General features: G+C 38.7%; 3 protein-coding genes across 10 annotated transcripts in view; 2 read left to right on the top strand and 1 right to left on the bottom strand.

Annotated features, from left to right (window-relative positions):
* stac (C2 and C2B_Munc13-like domain-containing protein staccato) overlaps positions 1 to 4,333 on the top strand; it is a 58,267-nt gene extending 53,934 nt beyond the window's left edge. For 6 of the 8 annotated variants that reach the window (XM_028307140.1, XM_028307139.1, XM_028307142.1 and 3 more), the window contains 2 exons: positions 1,222 to 1,415; positions 2,825 to 4,333. In XM_028307140.1, the coding sequence (XP_028162941.1) occupies positions 1,222 to 1,415; positions 2,825 to 2,940 (310 nt within the window). In that variant the 3' untranslated portion in view covers positions 2,941 to 4,333. Of the gene's footprint in view, positions 1 to 1,221; positions 1,416 to 1,494; positions 1,627 to 2,010; positions 2,105 to 2,824 lie in introns of those variants that run through there. The other 2 variants (XM_028307141.1, XM_028307143.1) reach the window with 2 other exon arrangements.
* A 6,345-nt stretch (positions 4,334 to 10,678) lies between these two features.
* Positions 10,679 to 17,800, top strand: Notum (palmitoleoyl-protein carboxylesterase notum). The gene is made up of 3 exons (XM_028307149.1): positions 10,679 to 10,996; positions 13,085 to 13,182; positions 16,513 to 17,800. Exons 1-3 carry the CDS (start codon positions 10,955 to 10,957, stop codon positions 17,648 to 17,650), a joined length of 1,278 nt encoding a protein of 425 aa, XP_028162950.1. The 5' UTR covers positions 10,679 to 10,954; the 3' UTR covers positions 17,651 to 17,800.
* Positions 17,801 to 17,843: 43 nt separating this feature from the next.
* On the bottom strand, positions 17,844 to 21,569 carry LOC114354656 (PI-PLC X domain-containing protein 3; the record flags this gene model as incomplete). Its single annotated transcript, XM_028307150.1, has 4 exons — positions 17,844 to 18,499; positions 18,925 to 19,159; positions 19,457 to 19,544; positions 21,334 to 21,569. Coding segments are annotated over 4 exons (903 nt in total), but the record flags the coding sequence as incomplete, so codon positions are not given.
* Between the last annotated feature and the right edge of the window lie 671 nt (positions 21,570 to 22,240).

Consider the following 22,240-nt stretch of genomic DNA (forward strand, 5'->3'; position numbering starts at 1 on the left):
AAGTCGTGTTAGTTACTCCACTTATAACTCAAGAACGGCTGAACCGATTTAGCTGAAAATTGTCAGGGAGGTAGTTTAGAGCCAGGAGAAGGACATAGGATACTTTTTATCCCGTTCGAAATTAAAAAAAAAGTCTGCTTATTTATTGCCATTAAGGCGGAACAAAGTTCGCAGGGTCAGCTAGTTTTTTAATAAAGACGAGTTGCAGTAAAATACCCTTAGATAAAAATTTTACAATGCTACTTGTTATATTATATTTGTTTGAGAATTTTGAGATGCGGGCCGAAGCAAGCATAGGGTTGCTTCGGCCTTCAGTATAGACACGCTTCCTAGCAGTATTAATAGCATTATTTCGAAAAATCTTGTAACATAATATGCCCCAACAAAACTACATAGGATGCCCTATCTATACTCCTGCATCACACTTTAAATTCGGTTTTCAACTTAAATGTTCTGTTTTACCCTTTCAAGTGACAATAGCCAAACGATAAAGTATTTTTTGATTTTTTTTAAATGCCTATTATTTTTAAAATATGCCACATAGATTTTTTTTTATATTTTTCTGATAACCAGCACAACTTGCCTCAACACCCAGTTCCGGCTTGACGTTACATTACGGGACACCCTGTATATTACTTTGCAGAATTTAGTAAATTATGTAAAAAGTAGGCGATAACAATACAATGTTTATTATTTTTGTCATTTTTTTTTGCAAAAACAAATATTTATTAAAATTGTAAAAATCATCAAAAACAATGTACTTAACCACTGTCGTAATATTGTATCGGGTAACAAGAATAAAATTAGTATTAGTTGATTTACCAATTTTAGCAACGCACAACTTCTTATAGAATACTACATATCAATGAGGGTTTTCGCGAATGAAAAATCCGCCAAGTGGCAATACGTAGATGCGAGTTCCAAATGCTGCATGATTGGTTATTTTTGACATGACATTGACAGGTATGTCAAAATCCACCAATCACGCCGCAGTCAGACTCCACATTCACGTCCCGCCATCTAGCGGATCTTTCATTCGCGAAAACCCTCATTAGTTTTAACTCTGAATTCTATTTTTAGTTGACTTTCAATTTATTGGTGTAAGTGACGGAGACGAAGATGAAGTTGTAACATCATTGTCATTTTTATGGCAAAAAATCTATGGGAAAGCGTATTTAGAAAAGTGTGTCAACAACTCTATAAACCAACATTTTCCCACAGACCCCTCACCCACGAGCAGCGTCGCGAAGCGGACGGTCTGATGCAGTTCGTTATCAAGGACAAGGACATGTTCAGCGTCAGCAACACTTTCGTGGGAGAGGCGTATCTTCACTTCAGCGAGGTGCCAGACACGCCCGCGCCTATATCGAGTCTGCCTCAGCAATTATTGCCACTTAGCAGGCCGAGTAACTTAGGTCAGTACATAAGTAAAGTTTAACAGTGATTTTATCTGTGACTGAAGAGGACAGAGTGAGCAACACTTTCGTGGGAGAGGCGTATCTTCACTTCAGCGAGGTGCCTGACACGCCCGCGCCTATATCGAGTCTGCCTCAGCAACTACTGCCGCTTAGCAGGCCGAGTAACTTAGGTCAGTACATAAGTAAAGTTTAACAGTGATTTTATCTGTGACTGAAGAGGACAGAGTGAGCAACACTTTCGTGGGAGAGGCGCATCTTCACTTCAGCGAGGTGCCTGACACGCCCGCGCCTATATCGAGTCTGCCTCAGCAATTATTGCCGCTTAGCAGGCCGAGTAACTTAGGTCAGTACAAAAGTAAAGTTTAACAGTGATTTTATCTGTGACTGAAGAGGACAGAGTGAGCAACACTTTCGTGGGAGAGGCGTATCTTCACTTCGAGGTTTCAGACACGCCCCCGCCTATCTCGAGTCTGCCTCAGCAACTACTGCCGCTTAGCAGGCCGAGTAACTCAGGTCAGTACAAAAGTAAAGTTTAACAGTGATTTTATCTGTGACTGAAGAGGACAGAGTGTACAACACTTTCGTAGAAGAGGCGTATCTTCACTTCAGCGAGGTGCCGGACACGCCCGCGCCTATCTCGAGTCTGCCTCAGCAACTACTGCCGCTTAGCAGGCCGAGTAACTTAGGTCAGTACCTACTTAAGTGAAGTTTAACACCGATTATTTTGAGGGTACGTAGTGTGAGTAACACTTTCGTGGGAGAGGCGTATCTATACGTTGACCAGAACTTTTATCTTAGATCAGTACCCACAAGTAGGTAACTAAAAGTGATTCTTTAAAAGAGGACAGGGTGAGCAACGTTATATTTAAGTTCATTTTAACAGTGTAATATAATTTTCCCGTTTTGTTGTAAGATAATATTAGCATCACTATACAAGTATCATTACGTTACTAGCTACGTATTCAATAAACAAGTACTTGCAATCTTCTCACTTAAGTCTACAAGCTGATAAGTGCATTTTGATGTCATTTACGAGTATTATTAGTTATTCTATCACTAAATGCACTTTAGCATACTGCGTTGTTTATCATCTTCGTAATGACAGATAAATAGACAGAATACGTTTATGAAGTAGCATCAAGTAGCATTGCACAATTTGTGCTCATCTCATTTAGTTTTGATTGAATTATATTTTGTTTGAGTCATATTTAAAGATGTTGTCAGTATTTAGAAATAGCTCAATATTTGTGTGCATCTAGCGGTAATTAAGCGGAGATATCTGACATATCTCAAGAAATAACTTTTTAACTGACTTTTGATGACGCGTCCTTAATACAGACTTCAACTCTTCTACATATAATAGAGTTACTTACGTATTAAAAGTAAGCAATTGTTTTGTTCAATAGATGGAGAGGCGATCAAGGCACTAGAGACGCGACAAGGTGACAAGCAAGCACGAGAGTTCCTCAAGAAACTAAGACAGAAGATGCCCAACAAACAGTCGATGTTCTCGCTCGGTTGAAGACTCCATGCTACTCTTCTGATTTGATCGGTGGATATTTGCAAGTGTGTTTTGGCTGTGTTATGGTTTTTAACAATACATAGAAAAGGAGACGAAATCTACAAATGGAAGGTTAAGCTTGATTTAAATGATATTCTCGGTCGTTTTGAATCAAGTAGGAATATGTTTAACAAGATTTCATTCTAGAGAAGAATCAAAATCGCATGCATTTCAAGGTAAAGTTAGGTAGACATCAAAAGAAATTGAATCTTACTATGCATATTCCTAGAATGTGTACCGATCATTCTGTATAAATGTAAAAAGAGTTAAAAGTAAGGATACCCTTTTTAAGCTTACGATTTTACGTTTACTTTATTATTATACACGTATTGGAATGTGTAAAAACAATGTAATTGTTTTGTATGTAAGTACAATGAATGTGTTCGAGCTAAAATTTTGCGAGGTGCTATCCTATTACATAATATGTTTGCGGTACGTATATTGTAGATTACATTTCTATGTATCCTTGAGATTAGAAGCGAGTATTTTAATAATACTTGCCTTTGCATTACTACTGCTTTTATGTTAATGTAAGTACTGTAACTTAGGCAATACGAATAGACTGAAATATTTTCTTCATTGCAATAATTTACTATGAGTTTTGTGCAATTGTTGTGAATGTGAGAAAACTTTACGAGAATCTCGAAGCAAATTTAACTGGTCATATCATTGGGACAATAAAATTAATATTAGCTTGTATTTATTTGTACTAATAACAAATTATTTATGTAAAGATCTCAGTACAGGCAAGATGAACCCTAAATTCATTTAATTGAGACTACAAATTTGTTTTCGTAGTCATTCATAGAATTTATATTAATTACCATAAGAATTGTATCGCGAATCGTCTTATAATAAGTTATTTCTAATTTTATCGAAAGTTTGAAAGTACAAGGCTATGATGACGTGACTGTGTTTAGTTTTAAAATGGCCCCGACCCGTATTCTGAAACTACTCTCAAAATAAGGTTGAATCATAGAGTTAAACCTGGGATTTATTTCTAAATACGGGCCTAGTCTGCAAGATTATGATTCGTGTCTAGTTTAATAGTTTTACACTCTAGTAGATTTATAAGGAAGCCGGTAGGACATAATCGGAAGTTGTACGTACAGTCATGAATAATAAACAGCCAGGTAATATAATAATTTCACGCGCGAGATTGATGAATTTACTACCTAGCTAGATTTAATTGCTAATACTTTTAATGATTAAATTAAAACATCGTTTTACATTCCTTGTTTTCATGCTTGCTATTATTGAAAAGTCTTTATCTCCACTTTATATACGTAGTTTTGGATCCATGTAAATAGCGAAATGTGTATTTTTATATAAACAATATTGAATATTGCGTGAGTAGACCAATTTGTAGGTGTGTGGTTGTAATAGTTATGTTCTGTGATAGGAAGAAGTGCCTTATTTATTTATTCTACTGCTGTCGAGGCTTGTTCATGGTTTTTATACTACTTTTTAAATTTTGCTAAACTGATTGTACGTTTCTTTTTATCTAGTTTTGTTATTTGCCATATTTTATACTTATGTATTTTCAGTTTGCTTTATAATTTGTTTTTAAAGTCTTTTATTTATGTTCTCTAAGTCTTCGTTTATTTATGAATAAAACTAAAATTGCAACAATTTACGTGTTTCAAATGTATTTCCTATTACCCAACTAAGGCTAATAACGATACTCAAATTATTAAACATTCAAGTTATTTGTAAAATTTCAATAATTAGACCAACACAAGCTTAAAAATCGTATTCTCCAATTAATTTAACAATCAAATAAAAAGTAGAAACAAAGTAGTAGTAGTTGAAACAAAAGAAACAAAAAATATTTAAGTAGAGCAGATGTACCGGTTATAGCCATTTTAAATAATTTAGGCATGTATTGTTCAATCACTAAATTATGTATTTTCATAGCGCATCTTTAAATTAATTTTCAGTGTTGACTATTTATGGTTAATTAAATTATAAAATATAATTATTTATAAATCAGTTTAATTTTAAATTATTTTTCATAGTAACCTCAAATGGCCAAAAAGGTACAATGGCCACAAAGGGGGTCTTTACCCTATTTAATATTACTTTTAAAGGAATAAAATCTTTCAAGTTACTTAAGTGTAGCGTATGCGCAGTTTTACGAGCAGACTTATTAGTAGCAAATGCCGGTAGCGATCAAAGCTGCCCACGCGCAGTGTTATTCCTCCATACAATATTGGCACTGGTCCTAGATCCATTGTCATGCGATTCACATGATTTGTATTTAGCCACAGTTACGCAGACTGCGATCAAACGCTCTTTGACTTTGTGATAGTAGGGCAAGCTATTCTAAGTCTGAAAAGGGCCAGTACACCTATTAATAAATAATTTTGAGGCAAGAACTTTTCCGCTCAAGTGATATAGGTAAATTGCAAACACTTACTACCTAATTACTTACTTATATAATTTTCAAACATAAAAGTGCCATAAAAATCCGACAATCACGTCTCTACCGTAGGTCCTACCTCCATTTTACCTACTCACATTAATTATCTTTATAAAGAAACTACTTTTAATACTTTTTCTCTCAACCTACCTATGAGTCATCTGTTTTATTCGTAGAGAAAAGTAGTATGGGACATTCACCTGCTAAAATGTGGTCGATGGCTGTAATAACATCCTGTATTGGCAAAAAACGTTTCCAATATAACAAAGCCACAACAGACAACATAATACCGCGAAAACGGCCGAATAGTTTCATAGAACAGCCATAAAACTGTGTAGGAGGATCGTAATCGTAAAACATAAAGGAATGTTTATTTGAGACAGCGTTTTTTATTAATTAGGATTCCTCGATCAACATAGAAAACCATTCTGGTCGTCAATTAATTTAAACATACAACTATCGGGGATCCCGAAAATATATTGAGGAAATGGATAAAAATTCGTTCATTTGGTACAATCTTATCTACCTTAAAAACGGTTTTCCTCAGTATGAGGGTGCCATTAAGGAAGTACATATGTGATCAATATACTCGTAATGCTATATATGGTGGGTAGCCATTATATTCCTACTGATTAAAAAGGTAAGTAGGTAATTTAGGTGCGGTAAGATTCCTCTCTCCCTAAAATAGTATTCTTTGAGTTAACCAAAAAAAAAACATCTTATATTCACTCACTAAATGCGTTAAGTACCTAGTGATTAACGCAAAACAAGCAAGTACTAATATTGTTAGGTTTCAAAATTTTGAAACTATGGTAATGAGCTTTTTTTAGTTACGAAACACTTAAGCTTACAGAAACACAAGCTTTTACAACTCTCGCGCATATCCCATAAGATAGAGTATGCGACCCATCACGCCCGTGACAGGTTGCCGGTGATTATGATCACTTCACCTTCGTCATCGTGTAGCGCGTGTCATTCGGGGCAATCGAATTAATTACAACGTCAGCGCACAAAGACCGTGACGGCCGGTGCACGGTGGTGGAAACGCGGTATCGAATCAAACGACCATTGTAGGGCTGGGGGAATTAGCACTCGTTCTAAATAAATGTGAGAAACGTTCTAAATAAATATGAGAAATTCTTCTGTGAGTAAAATGAGAATATTTATTTTATAGACTGGCCAAATGGGAGACATATTCGTGTCCATAGAGTTATTTTATCATTGCATCATATTCTTTCAAGTTGTACTGTCTACTGCACACGTTGATATTGCAATTTCTTTATTCTTGTGAGGATAACTCCTTAAAGTTAATGAAAATAATTATCAAAATCTTTTTTAAAACTAAGAGATGAAAACTTTTAAAGAGTAATCTAATATGGATTCTAAATGTTTTTAATGTGGAACCCTAAAACAGTAAAAGTAGAGCTTCGGTAAAGTGAACGAACACAAAAGGTGAGATAAAAGGAAATAGAAATTTAATTCTCAGAACTCGTCCTGATACAATTTCAGTTATAAATTCCAAATATAGAAAATCTACTTCAAATCAAATATACTTTGGTCTAGTTAAGGAAAACGCTCTGTCGAATAAGTTAATTCTACCTACTTACCTAGGTATTTCTGAGAATAGCTGTTCGTTGTTTACTGAGAATTGATAAAAATTCTATCTACGAAAAAGTAGACGAAAGTTCAATAATTTATGTCGACAATGATTGCTTAATAAAAATTCCTACTCATTAAATCTTCCTTCTATTCGCTATAAAGAAAATGCTTGAGATCCAGGCCGGCGTTAGCCTTTGAATCTCACACATACACGATAACGATGTCCTAAAACATGTTTGCGAAATTGGGCCTAGTTGATTTATTGGCAATAAGTTCCGCGTTCGCATAACATAAAGTATCCTATCAAGCGCGCTCCCTTTGTCCAGCCCTGGTAACCCTAGTTAGCGGGCGGCGTCTTTCATGTGCCCCTCTTTGATCGCGCCGCGGCTACAATCCGGCCGACTACTTATCGGTTCAGATTTATTGTGGTTCGGAGGCTGTGGGACGAGATCCGCCCCGTTCCACCATGCTTGCTGTGCGTATTCACACCGCGCGCTACCATTGACGTAAACATCTGCTAGTAGTAGAAACGTAATGACGCAAAAAATACAAATAAAGCAGATTTATAGATGAGATAAGACGTTTTTAGATTAAATGTTTCATAAATTCATCATTCCAATTATTTAATCGGTGCATTAACATATCAAAGGCTGCAGGGAAATTAAAATGTGTAATTCGAGATCTATTTCATTCGAGAGGAATACGGTTATTCATTTATTTAAAGCTTTAGGTAAGGCTGAAGAAATATGTCAGTGTTATTCGGGATGCAGTGATACGATTTTCCAGCACTAATCGAGACTAATGGTCATACATAATCTATATATATAAAAGAAAGTCGTGTTAGTTACTTCGCTTATAACTCAAGAACGGCTGAACCAATTTAGCTGAAAATTGTCAGGGAGGTAGTTTAGAGCCAGGAGAAGGACATAGGATACTTTTTATCCCGTTCGAAATTAAAAAAAAGTCTGCTTATTTATTGCCATTAAGGCGGAACAAAGTTCGCCGGGTCAGCTAGTACATTATAAAACATCATCTTAAAGTAGCAAAATATAAACACCAAAAAAGGAGCAATAAAAGTTATCACAAAATCGTTAACTGTCTTATAACGAGTAAATAATGTATATCTACATAGAGTTATTATGTAGCCGTCAATAGGTAAATACATAATCCGTTTTGGTTGCGAAAGTGACAATAGAGTGCCTGCTAATGAGTCTACCACCGCAATTACCGCCCGCTCTGCCTCAGATCCAATATAATTTCAGCCGCTTCCATATCTGTATCTTATACTTTGTATGTAGCAAGCAACACATAGTACGTCCATCACTTACCATACTTGCCTGCCTTGTTGTATTACTTTCATTATCACAATTATCTTCTGAGAAACAGGTGTTCATTTTTAGGTGGCACAAAGTTTTCAGAAAGTAAGACAATATTAACAATTATTATACATAATATAGGAAACTTACCAAAATTAATTTTAATATTGTTTTATTAATTAGGGCGTTCACCTTTTGCATTGATTTGTTGCTAAATGTCAATTACATAATTAAAAATATAAACTACTCAACACCATATTATGCAAATAGGCGATGTTGCCTTCGAATGACGTGTAGAGCGTCACAGAGAATGACCACTACGTTTTTTGCCTCCATCAGTGCGGTCCCCGGTAGCAACTGGAAGCTTCAATAAAAAAGCTCACCATTATTTTATTTCTTGCGCCGACGTGAGGTGACTAGCGATTTATTAGTTGCTATCATTGTTAGCTCGTCAGCTACCGTACAGCATTCATTACTTCATTAATTGTAACATTCCAATCGAACTCGATTCGAAGTCAATACCAAATTAACGTTTCAATGTTATTGAACCTGAACAAAGCAGATGCACATAATTTACACGAAAAACCTCCATCCACAATACAATACAAATTTTATAATTCCTTTTATTCACCGATAATTTAATATCATCAGCAAATTAACGATCGCATCTTACGAAAAAATGAGATGTTCATTGTTATGGGAAATGAGCTCTATAATAGTCTTTTATATTAAAAGCGCTTTTAAAAAGGCCGTTCCACTAAGTAATGGGATTGAATAATAAGCTATAAAGATTTTGAATGGTTTAAACGGTTTATTCTTTCCGGCCCGTTTGTGAGCGGTGGATGGTACACTTTTAGAGGGCTTGATTTACTATCCGGATCACGAGATCCTGCATCGGGAGTCGATAAAGTAAGTTTAATGAGTTCGGCTCGTATATCAGAGTCGGCATCATAAAGGTGGGTACCAACTGTCAAAGGGCTTATTGTGGCGGTGCGCCTTTATGATAGCATTTTTACAGTCAGGTACAAGCTTTGAACGCCTGCCGCACCGACCGCCAATTATATTCTACTTAACTGGGTGACCAGGCCGCGCGCGCGTCCGGACATTGTGATATACGTGTACCCTCGCTAAATTGCTAACACAACTTTGTTAATTTAGGGAATTCTCCCATGTCAGGTAATAGTTTATCCCTCATTTATTTTGCAACTTTGTCATTGGGTTGGTTACGGTTTACGAGTTTAAAAATGTTGTTTTGGGTAGAGTTTTGTTTTATTTTAGTTCGTAAATTAAATCCAGATTTCAAGCTTTGAAAGCTTTTTATATGGAGAGTCAGTAAAATCATATTTACTTCTCTTTGTTAGTATCTACTTTTACGAATAATGGACGACTCTACATAATGAACGATTTAATTAAATGATAACAATTTTGGGATTGGCATTGATATTTTAATTTACAAGCTTTTATTTTAATTAGGTGTTGATTGCTTGTCTATGAATAGTTAATGTGTTTATTTGGTCGTGCTATTTGTACCTATACGGAACGATGGTCACTCTACATTCAGCCCTTAATGCCAGGTTAACGAAAGTACTCGGAAATGATCGACAATTACATGCTTTGAATCAAATGAAGACTTAAAAACTCGTTTTTGGAATTCCTTGAACTTCATAATTTATTCAGAAACTCTTTTGTTCTGTAATTATTGGTTGGTTACATTTATTGACAAACTAGCGGCCGCCCGCGACTTCGTACGCGTGAATCCCGTTTTTCCCGCTAATTCCCGTTCCCGTGGGAATTTCGGGAATTCCTTTCTTAGTGCACCTCCACGGTACCTAAGCTACGTCCCTTCCAAATTTCAAGTGCCTACGTTTAGCCGTTTAGGCTGTGCGTTGATCTGTCAGTCAGTCAGTCAGTTTCTCCTTTTATATATTTAGATTATATATTTAGATAAGCAAAGGAGCTTTCATAACAACAGATTTTTAGTAACTTTTCGCAAAGGGATCCTAAAATCGTTTAAAGTTTATTCTTGTGAAATAAAAAGTAGTTTGTTATCATAAGCATACTGCAGCCCATTAGAATGAGGGTACAAATTTAAAATGTAAACAACTCGTACCTGCTTTTAGCGATGCTGGCCAAACAGAGTTATAAAATTAAACACGGTACGAAATTATGTTAAAGCTGAAAAAAAATGAGCGTCGGAATCCATGAGGTCGGAGTCCCGGGGCGGTTTCGTTGACAGGTGGAGGGTGGCGGCGGAGGGAGGGGCAGCCGGCGCGGCGCCCGCGCCTCGCGTGCTCCTCTCGCCTGAGTCACGCGCGCCTCGTAATGCTTGCATAATAATAATGACGGATGCCGATCGCGCGGCGGCCCCTTTGATCTGCGGCGCGTTTGATCTCGCCGGCGGAGCCGGTCCCGCCGCCCCTGCGCTCAAACGAGCCGCCCGCTCACCTTTATTCGGTTCGACGCCGCGCGGCGAGTCGTCGGGCCCTTCGCCCTCGCTCTAAATAGAGGCTTTATTTTGTAAACAGCGGGAGCGCTACCGTGCGCAGTGTACTGTGCGGCAGTGGTGCGCGCGCGCCGCCAGTATGGGGTGTGCTGCTCGCGACCGCGACCGCCCGACGCTGCCTCTCGCCCGGGAGTGATGAGGGCGGCTCTCCGCAACTGGATCGCCTGGACACTCTGTGTACGCATTGTTTTGTGTATTTGTTAGTGTTTACAGTGCCTTGTTTTGAGTGACAAATGAAGTTTCTGATATAAAATGCAAAAGCTTCGTTGAGGTTCCCAATGAAAGTGTTTTTCGGAGTATCGGTAATCCGTGATTGAAGTGTAGCTTTGTTAATGTTTGTTAATTAAATAGTCCCAACGAGTAGGTACCTAATAACTAGATAACGAAAATTAAGTAAATTAATTAACTACTTATTTTACAACTCTTGCGGAAATGTATGTAGGAACGGTAGAGAGCTAATAATTTAAATGTCCTAGGTTTCTCTATCGTAAGTCGTCATCAACAAATCACAGATCATGAAACATAATATTAAATTAATCTTTGATTTCCTGTAATAAGTTCTCCAACTAAAACCGGCCATTTAAAGCTTCAAGTTTTTCTACTTGGAAAATTACGCGACCAGAGCTTTTGATGGTAGAGCTTTAGACTTTTTAAACGAAAACAACTATTACGAAAAACAAATAAAAGGTAGTTGTATTTATGTTACTTCATACAATAATAGTCTCTAATTATCTATACGAGTTCTTATTAATTTTAAATAATAATAAATATCTCAAGTCTGGTAAATAAATGTATTGCAGTCATTTTAATCTATTAATGCATTAATTTTCTACGGACATATTAATCGGAATATTTAAATATGTAGTTAGTTGTAATGTAAATTAGCAATCACTTTATTTAGCTTAATTTAAATATGTGTTAAATATGATGACTTACTAATTGAAAAATTAAAAAAAAAATTCAACTAGGACAATATTTATGTAAGTAATTGAATCACTAGCTGTTCGTAATTGATCATAAAGATTAACATTATAAAAACTCTCAAATTAGGTAGGTATCTAAATTTAAAGCTAAAGATAGAAAATTTTATTAAACATTCATGAATGTATTGATTGACCTAAAATATTTAGAATGGTTTAATCTTGCTCTACATCAAAATCTCCATTGAAATCAGTATGATTTTCCTCGATTGATTGAGTTAGTATACATCATAGTAGGTAGGTTACCTAACTGTATTTTAGGTAAAGTTTGTGAGTTTGTTTGCACGAAGTTTCTGGAACTACTGAAACTTAGCTTCTCGGCCTTTTGGCTAAAATCAAAGTGTAGTATCAAATTATATTGAACTGATTTCAAACATTCTTTTACCAAACGGGACTACGAGTATTTTATTTATTTTTATTTATTTTTATTTATTTTTATTTATTTTTTATTTACTACTACAACGAGTAACACCCATATATTCACAAACGATGCTTGCTTAAGTGAAGCAGCAAATCGAACGCAGAGCGTTTAATAGAGCTCTGTGATTGGTTCGTCATCCTGTGCGTCCACGCGCACTGTGAGACCTCATAGTAATGTTTGTGAATACGGGCGTAATCCTCTTTTTACCACCATTGCAGCTCCTGTTTAGCCGGGATTTACAGCTATCCTTTCACCAATATCTTCCATTATTATGTGCCACTGTCATGTCTATGTAATGAGGGCTATCGTTTTAGCGCTCACCAGTTAGCGCCACTGTAGAGTAAGGTCCTGTCACTTGCTAGTAGCGTAGACAGTGGCACCAACTGGTGAGCGCTAAAGTGGTAGGAGGACTATCGCATTTGCACTCATCAAGATGGCGCCACTGTAGAGTAAGGTCCAGTCAATCGCCAGGGGTGCCAACTGTTAAGTATAAAAACGATAGCCCTCATTGCCTGTATTTGTGTGATGTCCATTGTAATAAATGTATCTTTCTTTCTTTCTTTCTTTCAATAGAAAGCTACATTTCATGTCAGTCACATACTTAGGCCCAGAACAGTCTGTGAAACGCAACTGCAACGAAACTGCAACTGCTAGTTACTTTTGAGTTGCATCTAAGTTTCTGCCATAGCGTCCGTTGAGAGATCACACATGACGCGACCAGTTTGAAACTTTCAGTTTCAGTTTCATTCATCAGAATCATTAAAAAGTTGCAGTTTCGTTGCAGTTGCGTTTCACCGTCTGTTCTGGGCCTTAGGCTAAAAATTCTAGTCCTAGGCATCTAATAAGTATTTTCTATCTATCCAGGCTGTACTGACGACCGTGAGTGCGTCTCCGCCAGACAGTTTGAAGCTGGTGTGGTTGTCCAACTCTTCGCTCACGTGCAACGATGGTTCTCCTGCTGGGTATGTACTAATATCCTAATAATATTTATTATGATCTAGGTCTTTGAAACGATGTGAATCTTTCCTATCTTCAAAGCAAGGGGATTTTTTGCTAATAATGCTTAGATCTTTTTTACCTATTTATAATGACTATTATGATTAATTTTTAAATTTTCATGAGTTTGTACTTTCTGTAATTCAATAGCTATTTACTTAATAAACATTTCAAGGTGTAGAGTTCTTTTTTTTATAAATATTAATAGAATAGCTCTACCTCCAGATCTGTTAATATCTAATTTTACATGTACTTGTTAGTGCCTCTACAAATAAAATATTGCAAAATGTGTCATCCTTAAATTCTCCATACAAAACGGTAATTGCATAAGCATGCATGCAGTATAGTAAATAACACTTAAAACTCTCGAATATTGCATATTACAATAATGTATGCTAAGTTAAACCCAATACTAACGTTGTTTAATCTAACTTTAGGTCTTCAGCGGCAAGAAGTAAATAACATTATGAGCACATAATATTAAGTTGATTTAAAGCATTTTATGATATTCTCTCACGTCTTTAATAAGTACCTACTTAATTACCTACCATAATTAATTACTTCTTCGTACTCCAATTTCTTGCGGTAGCCGCGATTGTTATCTAAATAAGCGTTGATAACTTTAATTTATGTAGGAAAGAGGAACTCATGATTTAGGTACAAAGTCACACACGGGGTATGAATATTCTAAATATATCAACTAATGTTCTAGAAATGTTAATAATTTAAATATTTACCACCACTACTCATTTGTACACTGTATCATAGGTACAAAAGGAAAACTTTTACAATAAGCTTCAAGTTTTCTTCATAACCAAATCGAAAGTTTAAGACATTAATTGGAATATCGCTTGTTTTAAAGCACAGCATTGTTTTGCAAATTAATATATCTCTGCGGTCAATAGATGCGATTTTTCAACCAAAATGCAGTACCTATATTCTATCGACTCCACTTTGAAGAATTTGTACAAACTGCACATGTGCGCTTGAATAAGTGCAATTTGATAACAAAACTAAGTAGTTTCGATCTGGTTGATTGTACAAGGATTTAAGGTAGCTGCTAGAAGTCTATGTTAAAGGATAAGTATACATACGTAGCAGTTCTCGATGTAGAGTCGTTTGCGCAAACTTTCACGTTATCAAGCTGACGGAGACGCGTCTTTCCATTCTATACATAGCCAGAACGCAAGGGTGTGAAACTAATCGAGTATAGTTTGGATATGACTTTTTTTACTAAGCTCCTCCAAACTATACACGACCAGTACGCATACGCTGCGTACTGCTCGCGTATACTTTGTAGTGACTTAGGTCAATTATCTTCCTCCAAAATATACATCGCCAGTACGCATACGGACTAATCATGTATGTATTGTAATAAGTGCGTGATTACAATTTATACGCGAGTAGTTGCATGCTAGTCATTTTGACTTATTGACCTCTCTTTCTATTACATACTAGCTTTCCGCCCGCGGCTTCGCTCGCGTGGAATTTTGTCTGTTACAGAAAAACAATATCGCGCGCGTATTTGCTCACCGTTTAGACCTACCCTGGACTACGACAAACATTTTAAAACCAAAATCAGCTCAATCGGCCCAGCCGTTCTCGAGTTTTAATCAGACTAACGAACATCAATTCATTTTTATTTATATAGATAGATTAATTCATATCTGCGTGTCTACTTTAAACATTGAATCATCTTACGACACGTGTCATTGTTTTGATAAAGGATTTTTTGGTGTTTCTTATTCTGCCATAGAAAAGATATTTGTTTTGGGGCTGATATTTCACCAATTGTAGGTATGGAAATATGTCAAAATGATTTTGTTCTTGAGATAAAAGTTAATAAATAAAATAAATAATAAATAAATATCCTTAGACATTTTACACTGCGCTTCTAGTCCCAAACTAAGCAAAGCTTGTACTATGGGTACTAGACAACGGATATAAACATAATTAAACACTTTTTTTTGTAAATACATACTTATTATACATAGAAAACACCCAGTCCAATACAAACAAATATGTTCATGCACACAAATGTTTGTACTGTGCGGGAATCGAACCCGCTACCACTTCGAACCACTACACCAAACGGCCGACAATACAAACCTAGCATTTAAAGTCTCGCATAATATTGTATTTAATGCGCGTTAAACTTTCTTCTCTCACTCTCTCTCATATTAATTAAATTGTTATTTAATTTGAAATCTACCTAATCAATTTAATTTCAAAAACCACTTACAATAGTTTTAAAAATCTAGATTTATTATAGATTCAGTAAAATAATAATATTTTATGTAATAATATCAAATAAATGTAATTTTAAATATAGTTCCATATTTTACTGAATTTTACTAAATCAATATCAACTAAACACACTCTAGTCAAGTGTAAGTGGTGTAGTAGAAACTAATCGAGTATAGTTTGGAGATTACTTTTTTTACTAAGCTCCTCCAAACTATACACGATCAGTACGCAAAATTCGTGTATAGTTTGGAGTCACAGATTTACAAACGGGCACTCCGAAATGTACACGAGCAGTTTCCTATGGGTGCGTTCTGGCCATGTATAGAACGGAAAGACGCGACGGAGACGTAGTAGTAGCTTTTAGAATTGAAAACCAATGCAATTTACATAATTATTTATGCGGCGGTGTCTTAACAGCGTCGTTAACATAACATAGAACCAATGTTTATTTCAATAACAAGTCGCAAAAGCTAAAGTAACTTCGCATATTAATAAACGTTTTGTGTAATTGCACAGCGGGTAGTGCTGTTTTCTTACTTTGTACGAACCAGTTAACCTTTGTACAGGTGACTTAAATGTAAAGGTGTTATTATTTTAACAATTTTGACAAGTAACATTTTTAAAAACAGTTGATGCAAACAATAATTATAAAATAAATTCTAAACCCAAGCTCACGCGCACTTACATTATAATTGTATGTTTCTTCACAGTAAACAAGCATTTTGTTACGTAGTTGTAAGTTGTAACAAGCATTTGCGTTCTTGAAGGATTTCAATTGATGTTATTATTACTAACCACGATATGTAACTACATTCAATGTTCCTGTGGCTCATAACAAGCAAAATATCAAAGATAATATAAGTTTGTAAGTATTTTAGAAAAGAAATAGAAAAGAAAACGACAACCAAAGCGATCTTTTGATAATTTTTGTTCTCTTATGTGCATACCTTCATATTGTAGGTATTTTCCTTCTTGATTGGCAAGAATAGTAAAGTACTTTACGTTGAAAATAGGTATGTATGTGACTTTGTCTTTCCTCGGTGTTGCAGCTACTACATCCGACGCGGCAGCGACAGCTCGCACTGGGTGGTGTACCTGGAGGGCGGCGGCTACTGCTGGGACGCGGCGTCGTGCGGCGCGCGCTGGCGGCGCCGGCCCGCGCTCATGTCGTCGGCGCGCTGGCCCCGCGCCCGCCGCGCGCCCGCGCTGCTCTCCGCCGACCCCGCCGCCAACCCGCTCTGGCACGCCTCCTCCCACGTGCTGCTGCCCTACTGCTCCAGCGACATGTGGGCCGGCACCCGCGCGCGCCGCCACAACGCCTCCTTCGCCTTCGCCGGCGCGCTCATCGTGCGCACCGTGCTCGTCGACCTGCTCCGCCTCGGGCTCTCCGGCCGCCTGCTGCTCGTCGGCTCCAGCGCCGGCGGCGCCGGGGTCATGCTGCACGCCGACTCCGCCCGCCGCGCCCTGCGCGCCCACGGCGTCCGCGTCGCGGTGCTCTCCGACTCCGGCTGGTTCCTGGACCGACCCGCCCGGGCGCGGCGCGTCCCCGCCGAGACCGTCGCGAAGCTCGGCCACTCCCTGTGGCGCGGCTCCCCCCCTATGTCGTGCGCCCGGAAGCACTCCTTGAAGCCCTGGCTGTGCTACTTCGGCTATAGACTGTATCCTTACATTCGCACGCCGTTGTTCGTGTTCCAATACCTGTTCGACTCGGCGCAGCTGGCCGCCGAGGGAGTTCGCGCGCCGCGCACGAGGGCCCAGTGGGATGCGGTGCACCAGACCGGTGCGGCGATTCGCGCGAGTCTGAAAGGTGTCCGGGCCACCTTCGCCCCGGCGTGTCTCGCTCACGGGGCGCTGGCGAGGCCCGAGTGGCTCGCGATCAACGTCTCGGGCGTGTCTCTGCCGCACGCCATCAAATGCTGGGAGCGGCGTCTGGGCGGCGGGGGCAGGTTCCCGAGGGGAGGCTGCGCGCCGCGCCGCCTGATCGAGCGGTGCTCGTGGCCGCAGTGCAACGGCTCGTGCCCGCGCCTGCGCGACCCGAAGACGGGCGAGGAGGTGGCGCTGGCGGCGCTGCTGCAGAGCTTCGGGCTGGACGTGAGCGGCGCGGCGGCCGCCATGGGGCTGGACGCGCGCGCGCTGTCGCGCATGAGCCGCGCCGAGCTCCTGCCGCTGCTCGCTCCGCACACGTGATATTTTAAGATTAACTCTTTTTGTGCCTTCGGGCACGGTGAATCTACCTCGTTTGTTGCGCAAGTACAATTTATTGTAATATTAGATATTATTTATTGTTTACCAATACTGCTGTATCTTATTCATGATAAGTAAAAAGGTGTCACATAATCGATTGTTTTCATTCCGTCGCATCAAATAAAAAAACCTAGTAAGTTTGGCACAACAAATAAGTATATTTTATATACAAAACGCCCGTCCCTTGGAGGTACGATGGACTAGTTCACGTGTTCTATAAATAAAAGTACCTAACGATATCTCACTATTGTCCGCCGCGTTATTGGAATGTGGCAGTGTGTCACGGCGGCGGATGTCTCCGATCAGGAAGCGGCTTGATGAGTCGGTCGGTGAGTATGGCTCGGAGCGACTGGAGGCGCGGCAGCCAGGGCGAGCGGCGCGCGGCCCCGGCGACGCGAGCGCGGGTCCGCACGTGAAGGCCGCCGGTGCGCGGGCGCACGCGGTGACGTCATAAGCGGCCGGCGCGCTCCACGGTCAGCGCGATGGAGACGTCGACGACGTCGTTGCCGAGGAAGAAGTCGCTGGAGATGATGTTGGCGTGCTGCCGCCAGCGCGAGGCGAGGCGCGCGGTGACGTTGCGGTTGACGGCGTCGGCGTTGTCGCGCAGGGAGCCACGCAGGAACAGGATGTCGAGCACCGTGGGCGTGGTCTGCGCCATGGCCGAGTGCATGGGCGAGCGCGCGTGCGGCTGCGGCGACACCGTGATCGCCTGGTCTAAGTACTGGAACAGCTCCACGGGGCTGTTTGTGTTCGCCCACAGGTGAGGCAGAACCGGCCACAGCCAGTTGTTATCTGGAAACAGAAGAAGATAATACATGTATTATCCGCTTTTGTATTTCGAAGAATCATAGACGGAATGGCGTAAGTATTCTTGTAAACAAAGATTGTAGAGGTTATCATACGTACGACCAAGCATAATGATTATTAAAATAAATAAAACGTATTTGATTGATTTGCCAGACAAACGATAAACTTTTGAATCATCTTTTGCGTGATGCAATACTACTCGTATAACAACGATTAAACGCGGATATTGTGAGTAATAAAAATATGCATTTAACTTCTATAAGGTTATTAAACTCTTGTATGTAAATCTTTCTCGAGTACAATTACAATTAGCCACATCACCGGACCCTAAATAAAAATGGGACCTTAACGTTAGCTGCTCTCCTATTTTAACATTCACCAGAAGATTAACGATTTTTAGGTCTTCTTACCTGCAACGATAGCGTTGTCGACATAACTAAAGACTAGTCTTTTCTCGGCGTCTATCAGCGACTGCAGAGTGGGTCCCCTGGTCCCGGCCCCCGTGCCGAAGACCCTGGCGTCTGCCATGTGGGGTCCCAGTTCCCGGCGCACCAGGTCTAAGAGACCGTTGTGGACCGCCCGGTTGGGGGTCCCGTCTTGCTGGTAGAAGCCGACAGGGAAGTGATGAGCGTCGAGGAAAATCACCTGGAAATAGAGATTGAAGAAGTTTAGACCTGGACTTCACAATCATTAACTTTCTACAGTCATCATCGATCATAAGCTTTAAAGCTCTTTACAGTCTAAATTAAGTGTCTTGGGAAGTTTATAAGGAATATCAGTTGGAGACCCAGTATAACACTTACTAGGGACTATGTGGAAATAAGTTTCGTTGGTAAACTTACCATAAGTGGGTAGCTCTTTAATAAATAAATTGTAGTCTCTAACATTTCTATTAGCTAAAGCTTTATTGTTAATTAACTAAATAACGAAATGAATATTTACCTCTTTAGTACTGTCTAAGAAAGTCCTTATCTCTCGCAATAGAGGTAGAAGTGGACGGACTCGGATTAAGTTGTGGTTCAACCAATACCTGAAAACGATAAAGAATCATTTTAAAGACAAAACAATCAATTCAATTACGAATGGGAAATAACTATATCGTAAAAATAAACAATATTTATCTACCTAACTGTAATAACAATAACAATAACAATTATAAAAACAATCACAAACTGTAATTTATATAAGTGATGTTCGTTTAAAATTGTACGACAAAACGATACACGTTAAATTGAGATGCATTGTTTAACAACACCAGTTACTTCTCGGTCATTAGTTAGTTAGTGAGCGGTATTAGTTTAGTCAAATGAACCGTATCTTAAAGTTACGCGCTGTCTGTTGCCAGTGGATTGTGTACAAACTTGCATAACAACTGAATGCATATGCATGCATATTATGCATATTGACCGAGGACGCAAAGAAGTTTAAGTTTCTATGGCAAACAAAACTTCACAAGATTAAGTTTAAGGTAGTCTCTAGATAACTTTTTTCGAGGTGATATACGATGATAATGTGTAGGGAACCTAGCAGATAATGTCTTTATCCGCACTATTGAAGAGATTCACTCAAAATTTATCTAAATTTATTATGTTCGCTATGGCTGAATTGTACCACTTTACTTTAGCTAGCTACGTTAATCACAACTGGTGTTTTTTGTATGGAGTTTGTCAGACTTTAACGTTTGTTAAAGTTAAAGTAAGATGGTGCAACCCAGCTTATGTTTACCCAATGCATGCAGAAAGGTGCGAACTCAGCCATGCCTATAATTATGTTATGTGGTATAATAATAACCAAATCTATCTTATGCCATATCCAAATTAGCTGGGACGGTAATTCCAGTTGCAATCACAACTGAGACAAAAAACGATGTCATAACAACAATTAACTCTGAACAAACACTAGAGCGGCCAACTATGACCATCGAGCTGTTGACCAGGCTCTATATTTTCTTTGTTTGTAAAGTGACATTGCGTTACCGTGACAGTAGGAATAATCATTTATAAACAAAAAAAGAGAGACAAACGTAGTACTTATTCGTATCTATGGAGAGACATACTGTCACGGTGACAAAAGTCACCCGTGCGTGCGCGCATTAAACGCCCAAGTTAGCTCGACAGCGAAACTTACACGCCACATCCACTGCAACGAGTTTTATTATTAGTTACTGTAAAAACAATGAGTTACGTCGTAACAACCATAGTTATATTTTACCGTAACTATCACTATGACCAACATATTAAAATTGTGTACTGATATTCGGTAATCAACACTAATTGAGCATTTGAAACGTTAATAACTTTCATACATATTGTGTTATGTAAATACAATAGTTATTGTTAATTTGATATACCAACTCAAGTACAGTTACGACCTTGTTTATGATACTCGTGTACACGTACGATTCATGAAATCATGCTTTAAAAAGTTATTTGATTTTGATTAATGCCGTATTTTTGTACAAATCACAGGTTTGCATTTAATCTTGAATAATATACCTATTCAAACTTGATCGTAATCGTCTGTATTGTTTCAGGAAAAGAGGTGATTCTGTTGCAGTACCTTTTAGGCTATGCTATAGCACAGGATATACTGGCTAATAATTTAATTGTTTAATAATATCTCAGGTATTGCCAAGATCACAAAGGGATAGATATAAACATTATTATTATGTTTCTTACGACAGTCTAGGTTTGTATAAAACTATCCATGTGCCTATAAAAATAACAAATTCAAGCAATGATTTCATTCGCTGTAGGAAGTTAGCATATCTACACAGTAATCTAATATTCTTACATAATAATGAATGTGAAAAGCCTCACCTATCGTCTTCGTTCGTATAAAACTCGTAGTACGCAATCCTGAAGTCGAAGTATCTGATGCCGTGCACCAGCTGCGCCCAGATGGAGCGGTCTTGGCACAGCACGAAGCTGTCTCGAGCGACGGTGCTGATCTCAGTGTTGAACCGCCAGGCGCCGGCGTTGTGGGTTCCAGCTAGTGCCAGCTCGCCGATGCGCAGGCGATTGATTTGGTTCCTGGTGAAGAACAAATATTTAACCTAAGCGCAGACCACCGATTTTTAGTCGGCCGATAGTTGTACCCGATTTTAATTTGCGTGATGAATTGGCCGATACCAAATCGGTGTAATGTGCGCACTTTCATACGTGTCCATACTAATTAACTGGCCGACTAAACTATCGGCCGACGAAAAATCGGTGGTCTACTCCTAGGCTTATAGTTGTTGCAATGAGGGTTTTCGCGTATGAAAGATCCGCTAGATGGTGGGACGTGGATGTGGGGTCTGACTGCTGCGTGATTGGTGGATTCAGTGTTGCCAGTCGGGTCTAGTCAGAAATTACCAGAAATATAAAAAAAAGTAACCTTTTTGAATCAAAAGTAACCTTCATACATGCGGAGCGATGATTGTGTAAGGTTGTTCATGGATGGAAAATGAATACAATTGATCATCTAAATTCGAAAAGTAACCAGTCGTATAAAAACGTTTCATGGATTTGCGTTTTATTATCGAAAAACATTCGCTAAAACTCATTTTTTTTCACAAATAATAAATCAAATTCAAGTTTAAATGCACTTTATGACATAATTTTTAAATTGTCACTATTAATATTTTTAACTGAATAACCTGTAAAGTTAATTCTACAATTTCTGAAAAATCACCTAAAAGTAACCTTTTCATTAGTGTAACCTAAAAGTAACCACAGCAGTTCA

The sequence above is a fragment of the Ostrinia furnacalis genome, unplaced genomic scaffold, assembly GCF_004193835.3.
Source record: "Ostrinia furnacalis isolate ACB-3 unplaced genomic scaffold, ASM419383v2 OfSCF2102, whole genome shotgun sequence".
Lineage (NCBI taxonomy): Eukaryota > Metazoa > Arthropoda > Insecta > Lepidoptera > Crambidae > Ostrinia > Ostrinia furnacalis.